Raw genomic sequence first — 17638 nt, 5'->3', positions numbered from 1 at the left:
CATGGCCGACATCTGTTATTCCAGCTCTAGTGTTATTGCTCCCATAATCAGTATACATGAGCATTAACCTATTTCTATTCTTTTAAGCCTTGCTTCACTCATCACGTCACATCTTATTCTTAAAAACATCTTCTTGCTAATATGGTGACGAAACACACTCATAGTCCACTGCTCCCCATCCCTTAAACACACATACGTTCCCTGTTAAAGTTAGTGTACGACCCGCCCCTCCCTCTCTCTCCCTCTGAGGCCCAGACACATGGTGCTGCTGACCTCCAGTGGTCTGACTGGGTCACTGGTCCAGCACACATCCACACTGACGGGGCCACCTTTCACACCACAAACACACACTGAGTGCAGGCAGCTTGGGCTATTCACCTTCACCCTCCTCGGACTTGTCCGTCATGTTTATCTCTCCGCATCAACTTGAGTGATAAAAGGCTGCTGTTGCTGCTTTCAGATACAGTTAAACTGCTTATCTGCTCCGTCAGTCATGTTCCCAACATAAGCAGTATAAAATCCATTAAGCACTTGACCAGAGGACACACACAACACTGACAGGTAACTGGGCTCCAAATACAGACTCACACCTGAACTGCAGACCACACCCACAGCTGTACCTGCTGATAAACAACCACGAGAAAACAACAAACATATTGCATGATTAATATCAGAATTAATATCAGAATCAGAATCAGAGAGACTTTATTTATCCCAAATAAAGTCTCTCTGTAACTATTTTCAATTAAAAAAATGTTTTTTGTTTTCTCAAACTATGGATCTGACATCTTACTACCCTTTAATGGTTGTCTGCTGAAACCAGACTTAGCCCATATTTTAGGTCCTGTGGGGTATCCAGAGGACATGCAGGGCCAAAGCTGGTGTCTCACAGTCCAAATTCCCCCAAGAGATCATCTGGTAGAACATTCATCTAGTGTTCACAGGGTTTTGTTTTTAGGCTGTTTGCACTGCACAGAGCAGCTCGCAGCAAAGAGACCAAGGAGGCAAAAAAAAACCAAAGAAAAAAAAAAGAATAAAACAGACTGGAGAGGTGAGTCAATTTAATCGTCTAATATGAGCAGCAGCAGAGTGTTTTTCACGTGCCATGGACAGAAGCGGCGCTCGGCAAATTAATAACCAGAAACAGCACAAAGAGCGCCGCCACCCCCAAGGAACGATAATGACCGTCCCTGGGAGGTATGGTCTAGTAGTCTAGTAAAAGGGTCAGTGTTTGGACCCGCCGGGGGAGATTCAGAGTGACAGAATAAAAATAGCAGCAGCGCTGAAGTATTTCACTTTCACAAAAAGATGACAGGTGGGTGAAAAATCAGCCAAATTTAAAAGAGGAAAATCTGGTTTGATGATGGTGGCGGATCGCCTGCCATCATTTTGAGCTCAGCCACACACGCCATCGTGTACATCCACAGGCTGGTAAAGGTGAGCAAACACAGGTTCAACACAGAGCAAAGCATGCCTTGAAAACAGTGATGACCATGACCGTCCCATTTCCCGTTCTGCCTGTTTGAAGCAAAACGAGCTTTTTAAAGCTGCAGCCACATTATGAAGATGTGGCCTAACAGCTGTTTCCCAGAAGCTTCACCTCAGCTGTCACAGGAAGCACACGTCTGTCCGTCTGCCTGTCAGTCAGTGGGCTCCTGGTTTTGATCTGACTCTCTTTTCCTGCGTTGATATACCTCTTCATGTGCATCTCACTTACATCAGCTCAACTGGGTCAGACTCAGTCCCTGCTGTGCCCTCTGCATCACCAATCAGTCCTTTTACACACTCTGCCCTACTTAACAGGAAACAAGGCTGAGGACTGGGCACCTTTCTACCAAAACGTTATCTTTCAATAGAGCATTTGAAATAATTTACGTGGACCACTGATGACTGTGATGTGATATTCTGACCAACACTGACCCAAAAAGGTGGATCAGACATCAGAGACAGTGGGACGATGCCTGTTAGCAAAGGATCAGCAGTCTGGAGGTGCGTCAAGACAACAGTTTTCTGTGTGTGTCCAAACTGTGAGTGAGTAACAACAACACTTTGGTTTCTGTCTCTCTCTCACTCGTCTCTTCACCGATGCTGGTTTTGCTCGATCAGCGCAGATCAGCACCTTGAGCACACCTGAGAGCGGCCTCTGGTTGCCAGTACATCACAGGCCTAACACAGAGACACAGAAAACCTCACATTCACGCCTACCTCCAGTTTAGAATCCTCCAGTTGGTGCTGTGGCATGAAAACCAAAGTACCAAAGAGAACCCAAGCAAGTACAGGGAGAACGTACAAACGGCACACAGAAAGAACCCAGCAGGACGGGTTTTTGTGGTTTATGTTGTACGATTTTCAACATCTGTGATAGTGAAGGAGAGAAATGAATACCATAAACAATTATAAATTACTGTTAATACTTCATCACACCTGCTTTTAATGTGCACAAAGTTAGTTGTACAAATCTGTGAAATGGCTGATTTCAAAGTGAATATAAATCTAATAAATCGAAGCATACATAGTTCAGACTGATAAAAACATGTCAACACGACACTTTGCATAATAAGGAAAATAACACACATATATATATATATATATATATATATATATATATATATATAACTTACAAGACTAGCTCTTATTACTTGGTGGTTTCCTATTAAATGAAAAATAAAAACAGAATTTTGTGGAACAGCTTATCTGTTCTCAGAGTAAATATTGAACAAAAGTGTAGAAGTGATACGATCCCTGAAACTTAAGCATCATATTGGTTTAAATCACCAGGAAAAATATGGAAGTTTTATGCAGTCACTTGACCAAACAACAAACCAAAAACCACCTGCAGTTTTTCTCTTTCATGACCATTAATACCCCCCACGGCACTTTTACTTTGGTGTGGAATGAAAGACCGGGAGGCACTGGTGTTTGAGTAACATACTGTAGATGCTACTGTTACTGCCCGCTCATTAATCCAGGAAATCCCAGAGAGTAGACTATGTTCAGTCACAAGGATGAACAATGAAACGTTCCATCTGCTGAAAATGAACAGAATCAACGTTTTGGGAATATTGGCTGGATGTTTTGCATCTCACCAGAAAGTCGTCAGCCTAAATACATCTAAACACTCAGCTATAACACAGAAGTCAATATCTCACAGACACCAGGATTTGACGTAAATACGGTCAAATCACTGTCCATCAAATCAAGGTTTCAAAGGTTTTAAGGCATCTCATTAATTCAGAAGAAAAAAGAAAAAAGAAAACAGGCCAATTTTCATATTCTACTTGAGATCGGAGATACAAGCATTTTCTTGGAATTTCTGTCCTTGATTACAATACTTTAAACAAGCTTTCTATTTTTTGTTTTTTCTCTCTCCCATAATTTATTTGTGTTTTGGCCTCATCCCTCTCCACTCACCCCCACCAATCAGTTCCAGTTCTGCTGGTGATATTTTCCTGTAAAATCTGAGTTCTTCTACACCACTATTGCCAAATGCTGCTTATAAAGGTTCATAAAATTATGGGATTAAAAATAGTAATAATAATATTGTAGGTTCTTAATCTTGCCGTCTCAAGTGTCCTGACAAAATTGATGTTGTGGATTGGTGAGGTATACTGAATATATAACTTCTCATCACGCGGCTGCATTATACTTCTGTAGAAAATACTGCCACTGTGTAAGGAAAGTGCGACTGGGTTTCAGCAGGTATGCACTGGTGTGAAACATAGTGACAGACTGGTAAAAAAAACTCATGAGTCATGTGGAGGTGAAGTATGCAGGCAGTGGGGTGGAGCCCATTGTTCACAGCTGACTGTGAAGGCTCATGACTCTGTGACACACAGCAGGACAAAGAAGAAGAAAAAAACTAGCTGGACGAGGACTTCACGTCAGACTTTGAAGCAGCCCTGGAACGTTCTGGCCGGTACTTCCTGTCTGCTAACTCCAGACCTCACTGGCAGCTAGCCAGGTACGGTTACCTGGACAGTTTCTGGGTTGTTCCAAACTTCAGCTAAATTTAGCAGGATGAAAGCAGAGCAGGTTTACAGCCTCACAGAACGGAATCTGGAGGACTTTCTTTATCTGAGTCAGTGAGGGGAACAGTTTATGAATTTCCCAAATGGTCCCTGTTACTAAGGGAACGTTAGGAGGCTAATGAAGTTGGAGGTGTCAGAGCTAACGCTGTGAGACGTTCAAAGAGCGGAGTGATTTAACGCCGCAGTTCGGCGACTCCTTGAACATCTCACACAATCTGTAAGGACTTTTACTTTAAACTTCCCCTCTGGATAAAACGCTTGGGTCCTAAGCTCAGGCGGCTGTCAGCTCTCAGGTAAACAAAGCTGTCATGCTAACAACAGTAGCTGCTAACGCCAATCAGAACACACACTTACAGTAATAAGTCACCACCGGGTCCCGTTTCTCGTGTTCCTGCGCGGTCCGCAGGTGGTGCTGGATGATTCTGAACTGAACCGGCAGAGCCATGGTGGAGTTAAAACCGATCCAGCGAGCTCGAACAAATCACCAGAATGGACTGTTGTTGTTAGCAAGAGTTCCTCCGTACTTCCGCGTGTTTGTCCAATAGGAGCGGCCGCCCAGACGGGACGATGACGTCACCATCTCGCTGAAGTATTGGGTGAGGGTTTGAATCTCAAGGTGAGGCTCATTAAACCAAAGAACTACAGGTGAAACTATGATATAATACATATTCTATGAGCCTGAATAAAAATATATTATTGGTGGAAGATGTCAAAGAATTTTGGACAACAATAAACTGAAGAAAACTAGCAATATAATATCCAAAAGTTGATTCTGTTCATCTGGACGTAGCGTTTTGTGGGAGAAACTTTTCGTCACTCATCCAAGTGACCTCTTCAGTCTCCAAAACTGAAGAGGTCACTTGGATGAGTGACTATATATATATATATATATATATATATATATATATATATATATATATATATATATATATATCAATCAATCAGTTGGGATCATATTTTCTTTTAAGAAATGTGACACCAGACAGTGGCCACTGGAAGAAAGTCATGGCAAACGTGTGTTTAAAAACAAGCTTTAGTTACTTGGCACAATTTGTGTGTGTGCATGTGTGTTAGACAGATTCAAAATAATAAATTCCATGTTTAAATTCTTTTTAATATTCCAATATTGTCCCAAAAGTCAATCAAAACAAATGAATGTTAAAAAAGAATCAGCATAGTATTACACCTAGGATATTTGGACTGAGGTCAAGTTAAAGCCACAAACTGAGTCTGAATTCAGGCGATTGAGCCAAAGCATATTTGCAACAAAGCAAATGAAGTCTGATAATAAACGGTGTAAATCAAAGGGAACAATGATGTATTTCCAGGAAATTGGGTGGGCTTGGAGCAGAGAAGTCCGTTGCAGTGAGGGGAGTTTATGGGCCGTGGTAAAAACGAGAGCTTGGATCTGTTTGGTTCTTGTGGTCAAATGATCCTTTGACCTGGGAGGCTCAACAAAGAAACAGCATGACAGCTTCTCCGGGTTTCTCCCAAAGCCTGCCATGTGTTGACCTTATTGAGGCATGTCTGCTGGGTACCAGGTTTTCTTTGGTCCATATGCTGTTGTATGATTAAATTTGGTGTGTTAAGCTTCATGCTGCCCAGTTCCCACCGAACCTTGAGCTGGACTGAAGTCCATGAGGTTTGGAATGCTAATGTGGTCAGGGCTTTGGGTAATGAGGTCGTGAGAATCTGTTGGCTGACTGGTCGACTCTGGTCCAAGCCCACCCACTCCCTTGATGACTCAGTTTTGCACTTTTTGGCTCCGGTTATACTGTATTTTATTGGGGTTTTTTTATTCATGGGAACTGAGGAGCTTAGCTGCAAGGCTGCTGCACACAAACAGACTTTGAATCCAAATGTAGCTTGGATTTGGATGAGGCGGTAGTAATTGATGATGAGCAAAGCTGTATTTATTATCTGCAGCCTCCCTGGATGCACGAAATATGTTCTGAACAGTCGGCATGCAGACTAGCAGGTAAAATTCTGGACACAAATCATGAACTTTTTGACTCTAGTGAGGCCGTAGTTTACAAAAGAACATCATGTTTCGAGTAAGACGGTAACAATTCAGTTTGTAAACTCATAAGAAAATGTTTGGTGGGGTTACAAATCAAACCATCAGTGGGTTAATTTATTTTGGACTAACGTGGACAGAAAAAAACTGCATGGTGAGGATCACCTTATTTGATTTGTCAAGTAAATTAAATGTGATGCAGCCACTGCTGCTGAAAGAGAAGGATGTCAGCGATCCACTTTCTTGTGGATCACTGACTACCCGGCAGGCCAGTGTGTGAGACTCTCTGATTTGGAGATGTACAGTACGGTACAGGAGCTTCACAGGGGCACTGGAGTGTCTCCACTCTGATTCACCTTCTGCACCTCTGACTTTCAGTATCAACCTGGGTCATCACACCTGCAGTGGTTGGATGCATTAGTGATGGGCAGGAAGTGAGGTACAGAGCACTAGACTTTATGGTGTGGTGAAGATTTCGAATCATCTGCTTCTGAATATCAATAAGACCAGAAAGACGGGGAGCAGCTTCAGAGGGACCCTGTGTCTGTCCTGTGATAGGATACTGGTGTGGTGGAATACAAGTACCTGGTAGTACATATTAACAAGGAGAGACTGTATACAAGAAGGCAATGAGCAGGTTCTGTTTCCTGAGAAAGCTGAGATCCTTTGATGTGTGCAGCAAAATTATGATTTTCTATCAGTCAGCTGTGGCGACTGCAGTGTACTTCAATCTGGTCTGCTGGGGGAGCGCCGTTGGAGCTGTCGACATCAATAGAATGAATAAACTGATCAGGAAAGGTGGCTTTGAGATTGGCTGGACACTTCTGAAGATGTGGTCTGGATAAATTAATTGAACAAACTGACCACCCTCTGCATTACGCACTGGATAGCCAGCAGTCCTTCTCTAACAGACTGACTCAGCTCACTGCCACAAGGACAGATTCAAGAAATCTTTTATACCACATGCTATCACCATTACCATATAATAGCTGGTCAGTCACCTCTGACTCTGAGTTCGATAAGCATAAAAACAATGAATCAATGGAAAATAATCTTACAATAATGATCGTAGGGTATGCATGTGTATATGTCTGAATGTACCTCATCACCTCAACGGGTGGACCAACGTGAACCAAAACCATCCATCATAATATATACAGGGAGTGCAGAATTATTAGGCAAATGAGTATTTTGTCCACATCATCCTCTTCATGCATGTTGTCTTACTCCAAGCTGTATAGGCTCGAAAGCCTACTACCAATTAAGCATATTAGGTGATGTGCATCTCTATAATGAGAAGGGGTGTGGTCTAATGACATCAACACCCTATATCAGGTGTGCATAATTATTAGGCAACTTCCTTTCCTTTGGCAAAATGGGTCAAAAGAAGGACTTGACAGGCTCAGAAAAGTCAAAAATAGTGAGATATCTTGCAGAGGGATGCAGCAGTCTCAAAATTGCAAAGCTTCTGAAGCGTGATCATCGAACAATCAAGCGTTTCATTCAAAATAGTCAACAGGGTCGCAAGAAGCGTGTGGAAAAACCAAGGCGCAAAATAACTGCCCATGAACTGAGAAAAGTCAAGCGTGCAGCTGCCAAGATGCCACTTGCCACCAGTTTGGCCATATTTCAGAGCTGCAACATCACTGGAGTGCCCAAAAGCACAAGGTGTGCAATACTCAGAGACATGGCCAAGGTAAGAAAGGCTGAAAGACGACCACCACTGAACAAGACACACAAGCTGAAACGTCAAGACTGGGCCAAGAAATATCTCAAGACTGGTTTTTCTAAGGTTTTATGGACTGATGAAATGAGAGTGAGTCTTGATGGGCCAGATGGATGGGCCCGTGGCTGGATTGGTAAAGGGCAGAGAGCTCCAGTCCGACTCAGACGCCAGCAAGGTGGAGGTGGAGTACTGGTTTGGGCTGGTATCATCAAAGATGAGCTTGTGGGGCCTTTTCGGGTTGAGGATGGAGTCAAGCTCAACTCCCAGTCCTACTGCCAGTTTTTGGAAGACACCTTCTTCAAGCAGTGGTACAGGAAGAAGTCTGCATCCTTCAAGAAAAACATGAGTTTCATGCAGGACAATGCTCCATCACACGCGTCCAAGTACTCCACAGCGTGGCTGGCAAGAAAGGGTATAAAAGAAGAAAAACTAATGACATGGCCTCCTTGTTCACCTGATCTGAACCCCATTGAGAACCTGTGGTCCATCATCAAATGTGAGATTTACAAGGAGGGAAAACAGTACACCTCTCTGAACAGTGTCTGGGAGGCTGTGGTTGCTGCTGCACGCAATGTTGATGGTGAACAGATCAAAACACTGACAGAATCCATGGATGGCAGGCTTTTGAGTGTCCTTGCAAAGAAAGGTGGCTATATTGGTCGCTGATTTGTTTTTGAATGTCAGAAATGTATATTTGTGAATGTGGAGATGTTATATTGGTTTCACTGGTAAAAATAAATAATTGGAATGGGTATATATTTGTTTTTTGTTAAGTTGTCTAATAATTATGCACAGTAATAGTCACCTGCACACACAGATATCCCCCTAAAATAGCTAAAACTAAAAACAAACTAAAAACTACTTCCAAAAACATTCAGCTTTGATATTAATGAGTTTTTTGGGTTCATTGAGAACATGGTTGTTGTTCAATAATAAAATTATTCCTCACAAATACAACTTGCCTAATAATTCTGCACTCCCTGTATATTCCCCTTATATATACACACTTTTCTCTATAAATACCGTAGTCTGTAGTACTCTGTAGTCAAGTCAATCAACAATGAAACAAAGACAATTGTAGGACTTTTTAATAATCATCTCAAGACAAAACAAGTCAGAATTTACTGGTCACCTTCAGTAAACTGTAGCAAACAGATTTCTGTTTTAATATGGATGCACTGGTTGTAAACTTTGCCTCTTTGACAAAATATTTTCATATAGAGACAAACAGTGGTCAAAAATGTAATAAACCTCAACTCAATTTTAACAACTAACATAACATCACTGGTAAAAATCAAAGATGTATAAAAAAAAATAAAGATGAATTTGCATTGTTGTGTACTCTGTGTGCCATACCTGAATTTCCACAAATGACCCTGATACTAGTGGCCAAAAGAAGTAAATTAGCTTACAGTGGTGCTACATAACCCATATACCTCCCTACTTTATGCTGACGCTTTGACTTCTTTTACATGAGTTCATTAAAAGAACAAGCTGAGAATTTGTGGCCACCTTTTTAATAACTAGATTATATGTTTAATATCACATATACCCCCCAATATTTCCAATCTCTCCAGTTCTGTTAATTATCAGTGAATCAGCCTTGCAAAAATACAACAAGCTCTGCTTTCCAAGTTCTTCTAAGTTAATCATTCAAAGACAGATAAACACAGCTTCATGTACAAATTTGATTAAGCTCTTAACCAAGACTAGCCCCGAGGTTTGACCCTGCCAAATTAGCTTATGGTAAAAGCTAACAAGTGAACGCTGAACTTTGGCCAACCTGAGCAAAACATTTTCTTCTTGTGGATTTTAAAATGTCCTGGGTTTGTTTTTCAAAATTACAGATGATAGCATGAAACTAACCTGTTAGCTTGGTCACACCAGAAAGATTGACACAACCCTCTGAAATTACTAGAGGCTTAAAACCCCCAAAAGTTGATTCTGTTCATCTGAACATAGCGTTTTCAGTGGGAGAAACATTGCGCCACTCATCCAGGTGACTTCTTCAGTTTCAACTTACTACAGATTTCCCCAACCTTATAAACAGTACCTTTCACAAGGACTGAAACTAGCCCACTAAATGAACAGAGGCTTAAAACCTATAGAAATGTGATGTGCTCTGGCAACTTGCTAGCTAGTGGACAAAGAAGCATGAGCTGTTTAAGGTAGCTGCATTGCTAACTGCAAGTAAACTAGCCAGCTTGTCTGGTAACCAGAAAGTAAATGTGTACAGTCTAGTAAAAGAAACTGACTTCTCCCTCAGAAGTTCTTTTCTTAACATGCAACAGGTGCCAGAAGCAGCTTAGGTGAATGTTACACTAGTCTGTGTTACCTTGCAGGTGAAAAAAAGAAGAAGAAAGAAACTATTTGCACCATTGAACGGAAGCAGCACCAATGAGAAAAATGGGACTTTCGGGGAGTGTTCCAGGTGTGGTTAACGAGCCGAAACTATGGATCGTTGTATCAGGTGACTACTGTGAAGGGGACGGTAGCTACATTTAAATCAGGTATGGGTTTTACTTTTATCACCCTAGTCTCTGAATTTTTTGGATAGCACCTCGTATACCTGAGCAGTAGACTGAGATAGACCACTGCTATGGACTTAAATTAGTTTTATCCCATTTTATCCAGTGAGATTCCTGGATTTGTTCATTATTTGCACCACCTCGAAACCTTTTATCCTGCCAAATTCATCTGCAGTTGTTAATTTCATACAAACCAGGCCTTAGTCTTGGTGACAGAACTTTTAGAGGCAAAATTTAAAACCATCGTCCAGTCACAGATACCAGAACGCAGACAAACCCAAATCACAGGAGTCACATACCTGGTTCAAACCCTTCTAAATCCTGCAACTGGAGTGATGACACAGAGAGAGGAAAAGGGTTAAGGGTTTAAAAGGGTTCGGAAAGAGCGTTTGATCCACTTTTGTCGTGTAATGCAATTTTGTACCTGAGATGATGAACAGATTGCTGAAAACTTCATAACAAAAGTTGGATGGATGTCTGATTAAAAATAAAACATTACAAAACATGAGAGGTAATCTTTTTCAAAATACATGGACAATGACACCAAAGGAAAATATTACAGAAAGTATTAATACTTCAAGCAAAGAAAAAAAGGGTGAAGCAAAGGCGGGGGACTGAGGACACCTCTTCTGGTGTCCCAGAACGTTCAGAACCATGAATGGCTTGAACCTTCTCCAGCTTGGATTTCAACAAATCTGCCAGTAGGATTTTATTAAATACCTATTAACAAAAAATTAACATATGAATGTTCTAAATGGAGCTTGATGCTTTGTTTCAGAAATTTCAAAACCATTACAACTTTAGTACTACTATATAACTGAAAATTTTTCATTTCAACACATTTTTACAGCCAAATGTAATTGTAACTTTTTAACTCAGATTTTTCAGGTGATAGATTTTGATAAAGTTTTTTTAAAATATACATTACAAGGTGTTTTCCTTTTCGTAGTTCATTGCATCAAACCCATTTCATAATAAGTTGCATCTTTGGGCAGATCTTTACCTTGAAGAGTAAAACACTACATAGCAACCATTTTAGCAATGGCATCTTTGGTAAGACGCATCGGTGGTCTGAAGATGCCTTTTAATCTCACTGAGGTAAACTCAAGCATATGTTTAGGCTCAACCAGCACATGAGCTTGATGATCAAGTTGTTTAAGAACTACCATCCTATATGAAATGACAACAAAGTTGTGGCGCTTGTGTTGATTGAAGTGAAGGTCAAAACAGACCTTGAGCAACATCAGACACACATTGTAAGCGATAACTGTCACACATACAAGTGTCAGAAGCAATGGCACCTGCAATTCACTCGCCCATGGGTAAGGTTACTGGATGACAGTTTCTTATGCATGGCATGAGTGACAATCTGTGGCCAGCTCTGCGATGTGCCTGTCACGTTTGGTGGTTGCCACCTGAAAGGCAAGCTAGACAGTTACGTTCATCTGCACTTTATACAGAATAATGTGACTAGCTCTTCAGTTAATTGCATTGTTAACAGTTACATTACATGAAGACCTTACGCCTTCCAGTCAGATCTTTTTGCACCGTAAGAAGAACTGTTTAGGTTGGCACTCCATAAGTGAACAGAGTCCACAGAGGATGCATCAAGTTGGCTCGATGAACCATGATGCATTTAGTGCATGTTAGGCCCTTTAAATGGTAAATGGTAAATGGACTGGTTCTTATATAGCGCTTTTCTACTCATCTGAGCACTCAAAGCGCTTTAGAAAAAAATGTGTGCAGCTAATGCTTCTGGGGTTTCTTCTGTATAGTCAGATCTGAGGTACAACTCCAAGAAAAGATTGTTATGGGCCTTTGAGGTGTTTGACATTGGGCTGTAATCCATCTGGAAAGAGTTTTTAGTAGCACCATGAAGTCTGTCATTCAGCCATGTCTTGTAGGAAAAAAAAGAAAACCAAAAGTCTTTCTAGTCCATCCCCAAGTGTTCAGTAAGAGGTAACTATTGGCCACACAACACCTTTGGACACAACCAGTACAGACCCACTGATATCTGATATACAACCAGGGATCATCACTCTATAGTTATGGTTAAACTCTGGAAGTTATTTCAGACTTGCCAGCTCTAACATTGTTGGACTGTCTCAAATTTCTTAGTGCCACTTACTCACGATTGACCACAGGTGAGGTTTTGGTCTTCTGTTCGCTCCCTGTTTTATAAAGGTCCAGCCGTAGCCGGCAGGAGCCCGGTATAACTGGCAGATAAGGTGTCATACAGGTTTACCACAAGTCATTTTATCTGTGCACTTGTGTCACTGATTGTTGAGATAGCCCAGTCGTCGGCAGAGTATTTCAAATATCTCGGCAATACAGAGAAGTATGGTGATTACGGTGAAGGTGTACATGGCACTGAGGAAGATGGTTTTCTCAAAGTGTTCAGGTACCATGCACTTTGTCACATTAAAAGCCTTTTCCAAAGCACTGGCATCACACATGTACAGTGGGTGAACCTGGGGAAAAAGAGAGAAATGTGAGGCACTGAAGCTTCCATTCTTATCTCAACTTCTAGCCACTGGCTGCTCAAACCTTACAACTCATGAAGACAGGAATTTGATCCGCATTATTGCCAATGTATCTACTCTGGCTGTACCTATTATGTGCCGGACCATTTAAAACAGAGTCAAAAAGTACAATTACTACGTTTTCACACAGGAACAGATCCATGATCAAAGTAAAGCGGCAAACTTCCCTGGTACGTCATGCCTAAAGAGACTTATCTTGTACTGTAATAAAGGTCAATTTACCAGGTAGCAAAATCTGACCTTTCTGCCATCATAATAATGACATTTATATACCAATTATATTTGCATGGTGGGGCGGTCAGTAGCCTCACATCAAGAAGATCCCAAGTTCGATTCCATCATCTAGTCCATGAATGTGAATGGTTGTCTGTCTGCTGCCCTGCCTCGGGTGTGCCCTGCCTCGGGTGTGCCCTGCCTCGGGTGTGCCCTGCCTCGGGTGTGCCCTGCCTCGGGTGTGCCCTGCCTCGGGTGTGCCCTGCCTCGGGTGTGCCCTGCCTCGGGTGTGCCCTATGACAGCTGGGATAGGCTCCAATATCTTTTCTCATATCAGTGGATATCATCATCTATCACAATATAAATCAAATCACTTTTTCTGTCAGGTTTAAAGGTTCCTATTCACTACTGCTTCACTGGGTGAATGGGTTAAATGCAGAGGAACTATTTCCCTATGGGGACTAACACGCACACTTTACTTTACTTTACATGTAAATTATTTGTTTTCTATCAGAAGACAAACATGATAAACAAACCTACATTCCTGAAGAGAAAAATTAATTGTAGTGTTTGCATGTCATGTTTGATTCATTTCTGACTTCTCAGAAGAGTCCAGTGTGCTGGTTTAAATTTGGATATCAAATGTGAATCGAGTTTATTATTTGCCCAATAAATAATATAATTTTTAAATTTCTGAATTTGTTTTGGACAGATGTTTAAATATTTTTATGTCAGATGGACTAATAGGTTTGTTTACATTGTAGGTATGTATAATAAATTTAAATCTTCATTCTAAACAGTTATAACTATTAAAATTGGGTATTAATACAAAATAAAATGTTTAAAAAAAAAACTATATTCCAGACACAGTCACAGTTCTCATTGTTGCCATCCTTTGGTGTGAATATGGGTGAACATATGAATAAAAATATTTATCGTGTCACATTTCTCACCGACTGACCTGAAAGCCAAAGAGATGACTTTGTAGCCAGAAGGCGATGACTTCCAAAATGATGCGCAGGAGAACAGAAATGATGTAGAAGACTGTGTAGATGGGTCGCTCGAGGATCTCCTCCTGGTCTATGTTCTTACAGGCGGCATAAAGGTGGAATACTGCTCCAGGAACTAGGACTGTTACCAGCTGTAATGCCCAGAAGACCTGAAGAGGGGAGGAACAACGCAGGGGAAGTGAGAAAAGCTCATGGAAGTAAAGTTGATGGATTGAAGCAGGAAGAGGACTTCAACAAGAGCAGCAAGTCAAGGATGAAAATCGGGGGAAGGAGAAAAAGGTTAAATAGGGATAGAAAGTTAAAGAACAAAGTAAAAAGAACACAAGTCCATTTATTGTGCATGACTTCAGACACTGCTTTTAAATTGGCCTTCGAGATGGTGGAAATCAGTGAAATATAGGATTTGTGTCTCTGGAAAAGCAGCAGGCGGGAATCTGGTCATTTGCAGTTCAATGTTTGCTGAAATGTTCTTTCCCAAATTGACTTTTCCACCAATACGGAAAAAAGCCGTTCATGCTGATAACCACCTGCGACCGTTTTCTGACTGCAAATGCTTTTTATTGGATTGGACACATCACCATCTGTCCCCAAACATGCCTCAGCTGGAATATTGGAAACTTCCCTGATTCATGCATGACACTGTATTCTTCAACAGAATTTATCCAAACTGATAATTCACAACTGCTTTTCTTCATTGTACACATGCGATTTCTCAGAACTCAAACTCAATATGATCTGTAATGGTGGTCAACATTTACAGACATTTTGGGATATTTAGAATTGTTCGGATGTTTTGTAGCATTTACTTCGTGTTAATAAAAGCTGATGGAACCTCTAAAAGCTCATTCTGCTTTGGTTTGTGACATCAGAGGGATGAAAGTTTGGATGACGACTCCTACCTGCGGTGTTATGGGCCTAAACTGGTTGTAGCAGTAAAGGTTGAGTTCTCGGCGGTCAGGGTCGCAGCTGAAGTGCAGCGCCTCATTCCCATAGACGGCGAATCCAAGGACGCCCAGGAAGAACATCCGCACAGAGCCGAAGAACAAGGTGTGGAACTGGCCTATCACTGTAGGAGGCCTGAGCTGGAACACACACACACACACACACACACACACACACACACACACACACACACACACATAAAGAGGAAAAACATCTTTTGTCAGCCAGATAAAAGCAGCTGCTTTGGAGGCCCTGAGCTCTGAAGGCTAAAACAAAACCCACTGAGAGGAAACATTTCCCATCTCATGTTTATCAGAAAAGGGCCCAAATGGCACTCACACAAAGCAGAGAGCCTCTTGGCTCACAAATATGTTGCTCAGCTACATAAAGACTGAAGCAAAATGAAGATTGACTTTAATTTTTTTTAATGTCTTTTCATTTTAAGCCACGGGAGGGACGTGTGTTAAGCACTGCTTCTCTCTAACTGTCAAAGCTTTGGTGAGGCAGGCTCCGGTTAGAGGAAGAGCCTTCCAATAAGTCTGAGTGATGTACTTACGCATCCTTCGTAGAAGTTTTTGATGTAATTTAAAGACATGGCTTGCTTCTCGGTGTTCCCCGTTTAATTGTAGGACTGCTCTGGGCCCTCATGGCCTGTCTGCTGCCGGCTCTGGGTACAGGCCACCAACAGTAGGTCTACCAAATCTGCCACTGACCCTCTGCCTCTGCCCCGCTCTCTCTCTCTCTTGAAAGCCATGTCAGTGCATATTTTTGGCCTTTTATCCCTCCATCAATTGACTCGCTCAGTAGAAAGAGAGACAACAGAGACAGAGGGGCCAACAATGGGCCATGAGGGCATGTGCTCCCTGCATTATAATCCCTACAGAACTATGTCAGCGAAAAACACTCCCCTGTTCAACACAATGCAGAGAGAGATGGCAAACACGCAACTAAATACAAAGCACACAGTGCGCTAAAGAACCCGGGAGCTCCACGGGACCTCAGAACTTACACTTTCTAACGGTCATGCTCACGATCTGGAACTTTATTTTGAAAACCCACTGAGCTGTAACATTTTCACACACAGGCTGTTGTATTAATGAGATTAAATAGAATTATGGACTTTATAGAACTTAACTAAAGCATCATTTTTGGTTTCATAAAGTTGAAATGGACACATGATTAATCAGCTCTGAGAAAACATTTTGTCGAAAACAAGAGTGATGACAACACACCCTGCACTGTAAATACTTGTGGAAGAGCATTCACGGAGCGGCTGTGGTCCCAAATACAGTCCGATGAAGAGCCACGAGCGAGCCACACAGAAAGAAACCCGATCAAAGTTCAAACCCCCCAAAACCAAAAGCGGACAAAGTGAAATAAAAGTCCACACACCAACCGTAATCCTGGCGGCGTGTTGTTCATTCCCCCCTCTTTTTTCCACTCACGGATCCTAAACTCATGCCAGCTGCGGGATTTTGCGGGACAGAGAGCGCAGTCAAGCCACACGGATAACCCTGCGCGACTTCCGGTCCCAGCTCTGAACACATCCAGAGGTGCACGGAGGGAACAGAGGGATTAACAAACACCTGAGGATTAGTCAGAAATATGAGTGAAATAACTGCGATTCAGAGCGAGTATATGAAAAATAAAACCACAAGAACCTCATAAAACACTTGAATATGTCTGAAATACATCATTAAATAAAAACGGGCAAATATAAAAAGAAAAAATCTTTACAGAAAAAATTTCTAAATAAGTAAAATAAAAACCAAAAATAGAAAGAAAGAGCTAAAGAGCAATGCTTTATAAATAAAAACTATATTTAGCATGATTAAAAAAAATCTAAAATACATTAAAAAGAATCAAACTAAGCTCTTCTTTATACACAAAGAGTGAAGCTTAAAAAGGCTAAATAAATATTTGGAGACTTTTTAATGCCGCATTGTCTTTTTGGCGATGTTGTGCTTTTAATTTGAAGGTCCGTTCTTGGAGTATCCGGCGTTACCCGTCCTAACTATGTGAGTTTTCCACAGCCAGGTGTGATACCTGGAGGAGGACGCCGTGCGTAAAAGCGCGTGAGCCACTGTTGGTACCGGGCATGCGCAATACAAACATTCTAATAATTAAAAAAAAGCTCTGTATATAAACGTTTAAAAGATTTGAGAGATTTTAATAAACCTCCAGTAATTAATGTACCATGAAATAAGATGTTAATATTGTTAATAATATTTATTTATTTTAACTCCAAAAGTTCGACTCAGACTTTGTTTCCCAATAAAAACTGACAATGGACTTTAGTGGATTCTTCTTTCTTTTCTCCAGAACCACAAAAACAACACAAAAATTATGTGAAGGAAAATGTTTCATAAGAATAAATGGAATAAAAAATGTAGCTTTACTTTTATTCTGCTGAAGCCACTTTTTTGCCTGTGATGATGGTGGTGTGCCTCCTCAGTTTTAATACCTCCTGCGTCTCCATGTTTTATTCCAAATGCAAAGTCTCTCACTCAATATCGTCCTCTTTATGAGTAGCGCTGATATGTTTGTCGGCCTACTGCTGAAAGAAAAAGCAGGAACGCAGTGAAGGGGGTGTGGATGTGTTTCTTGGGAGGTCACGGTGTTTCATGTTGT

At 41.3% G+C, this 17638-nt stretch overlaps 2 protein-coding genes and 1 long non-coding RNA gene across 7 annotated transcripts in view; 1 reads left to right on the top strand and 2 right to left on the bottom strand.

Moving 5' to 3' along the window:
• Positions 1–4585, bottom strand: part of vta1 (vesicle (multivesicular body) trafficking 1) — a 70298-nt gene extending 65713 nt beyond the window's left edge. For 2 of the 3 annotated variants that reach the window (XM_080882444.1, XM_080882445.1), the window contains exon 1: positions 4383–4584. In XM_080882444.1, coding sequence (XP_080738570.1) covers positions 4383–4473 — 91 coding nt within the window. In that variant the 5' untranslated portion in view covers positions 4474–4584. Of the gene's footprint in view, positions 1–4382 lie in introns of all 3 variants that reach the window. The other variant, XM_080882446.1, reaches the window with a different exon arrangement.
• LOC308396837 lies at positions 4513–15069 on the top strand. 3 transcript variants are annotated; one of them, XR_013971627.1, is made up of 3 exons: positions 4513–4644; positions 10114–10281; positions 14935–15069. It is a non-coding gene; the product is annotated as an uncharacterized lncRNA (long non-coding RNA). The 3 variants fall into 3 exon arrangements; XR_013971628.1 differs by lacking the exon at positions 14935–15069 and adding an exon at positions 14150–14891; XR_013971629.1 differs by lacking the exon at positions 14935–15069 and adding an exon at positions 14024–14154.
• Positions 10275–16467, bottom strand: gje1a (gap junction protein epsilon 1a; the record flags this gene model as incomplete). The annotated part of the gene is given in 5 exon segments (XM_080882448.1): positions 10275–12770; positions 14017–14214; positions 14965–15147; positions 16404–16442; positions 16444–16467. Coding segments are annotated over 5 exon segments (642 nt in total). The 3' UTR covers positions 10275–12572.
• Between the last annotated feature and the right edge of the window lie 1171 nt (positions 16468–17638).

Source organism: Rhamphochromis sp. 'chilingali' (assembly GCF_963969265.1).
Source record: "Rhamphochromis sp. 'chilingali' genome assembly, chromosome: 5".
NCBI classification, from domain to species: Eukaryota; Metazoa; Chordata; class Actinopteri; order Cichliformes; family Cichlidae; genus Rhamphochromis; species Rhamphochromis sp. 'chilingali'.
This window is presented reverse-complemented; position numbering and strand designations above follow the sequence as displayed.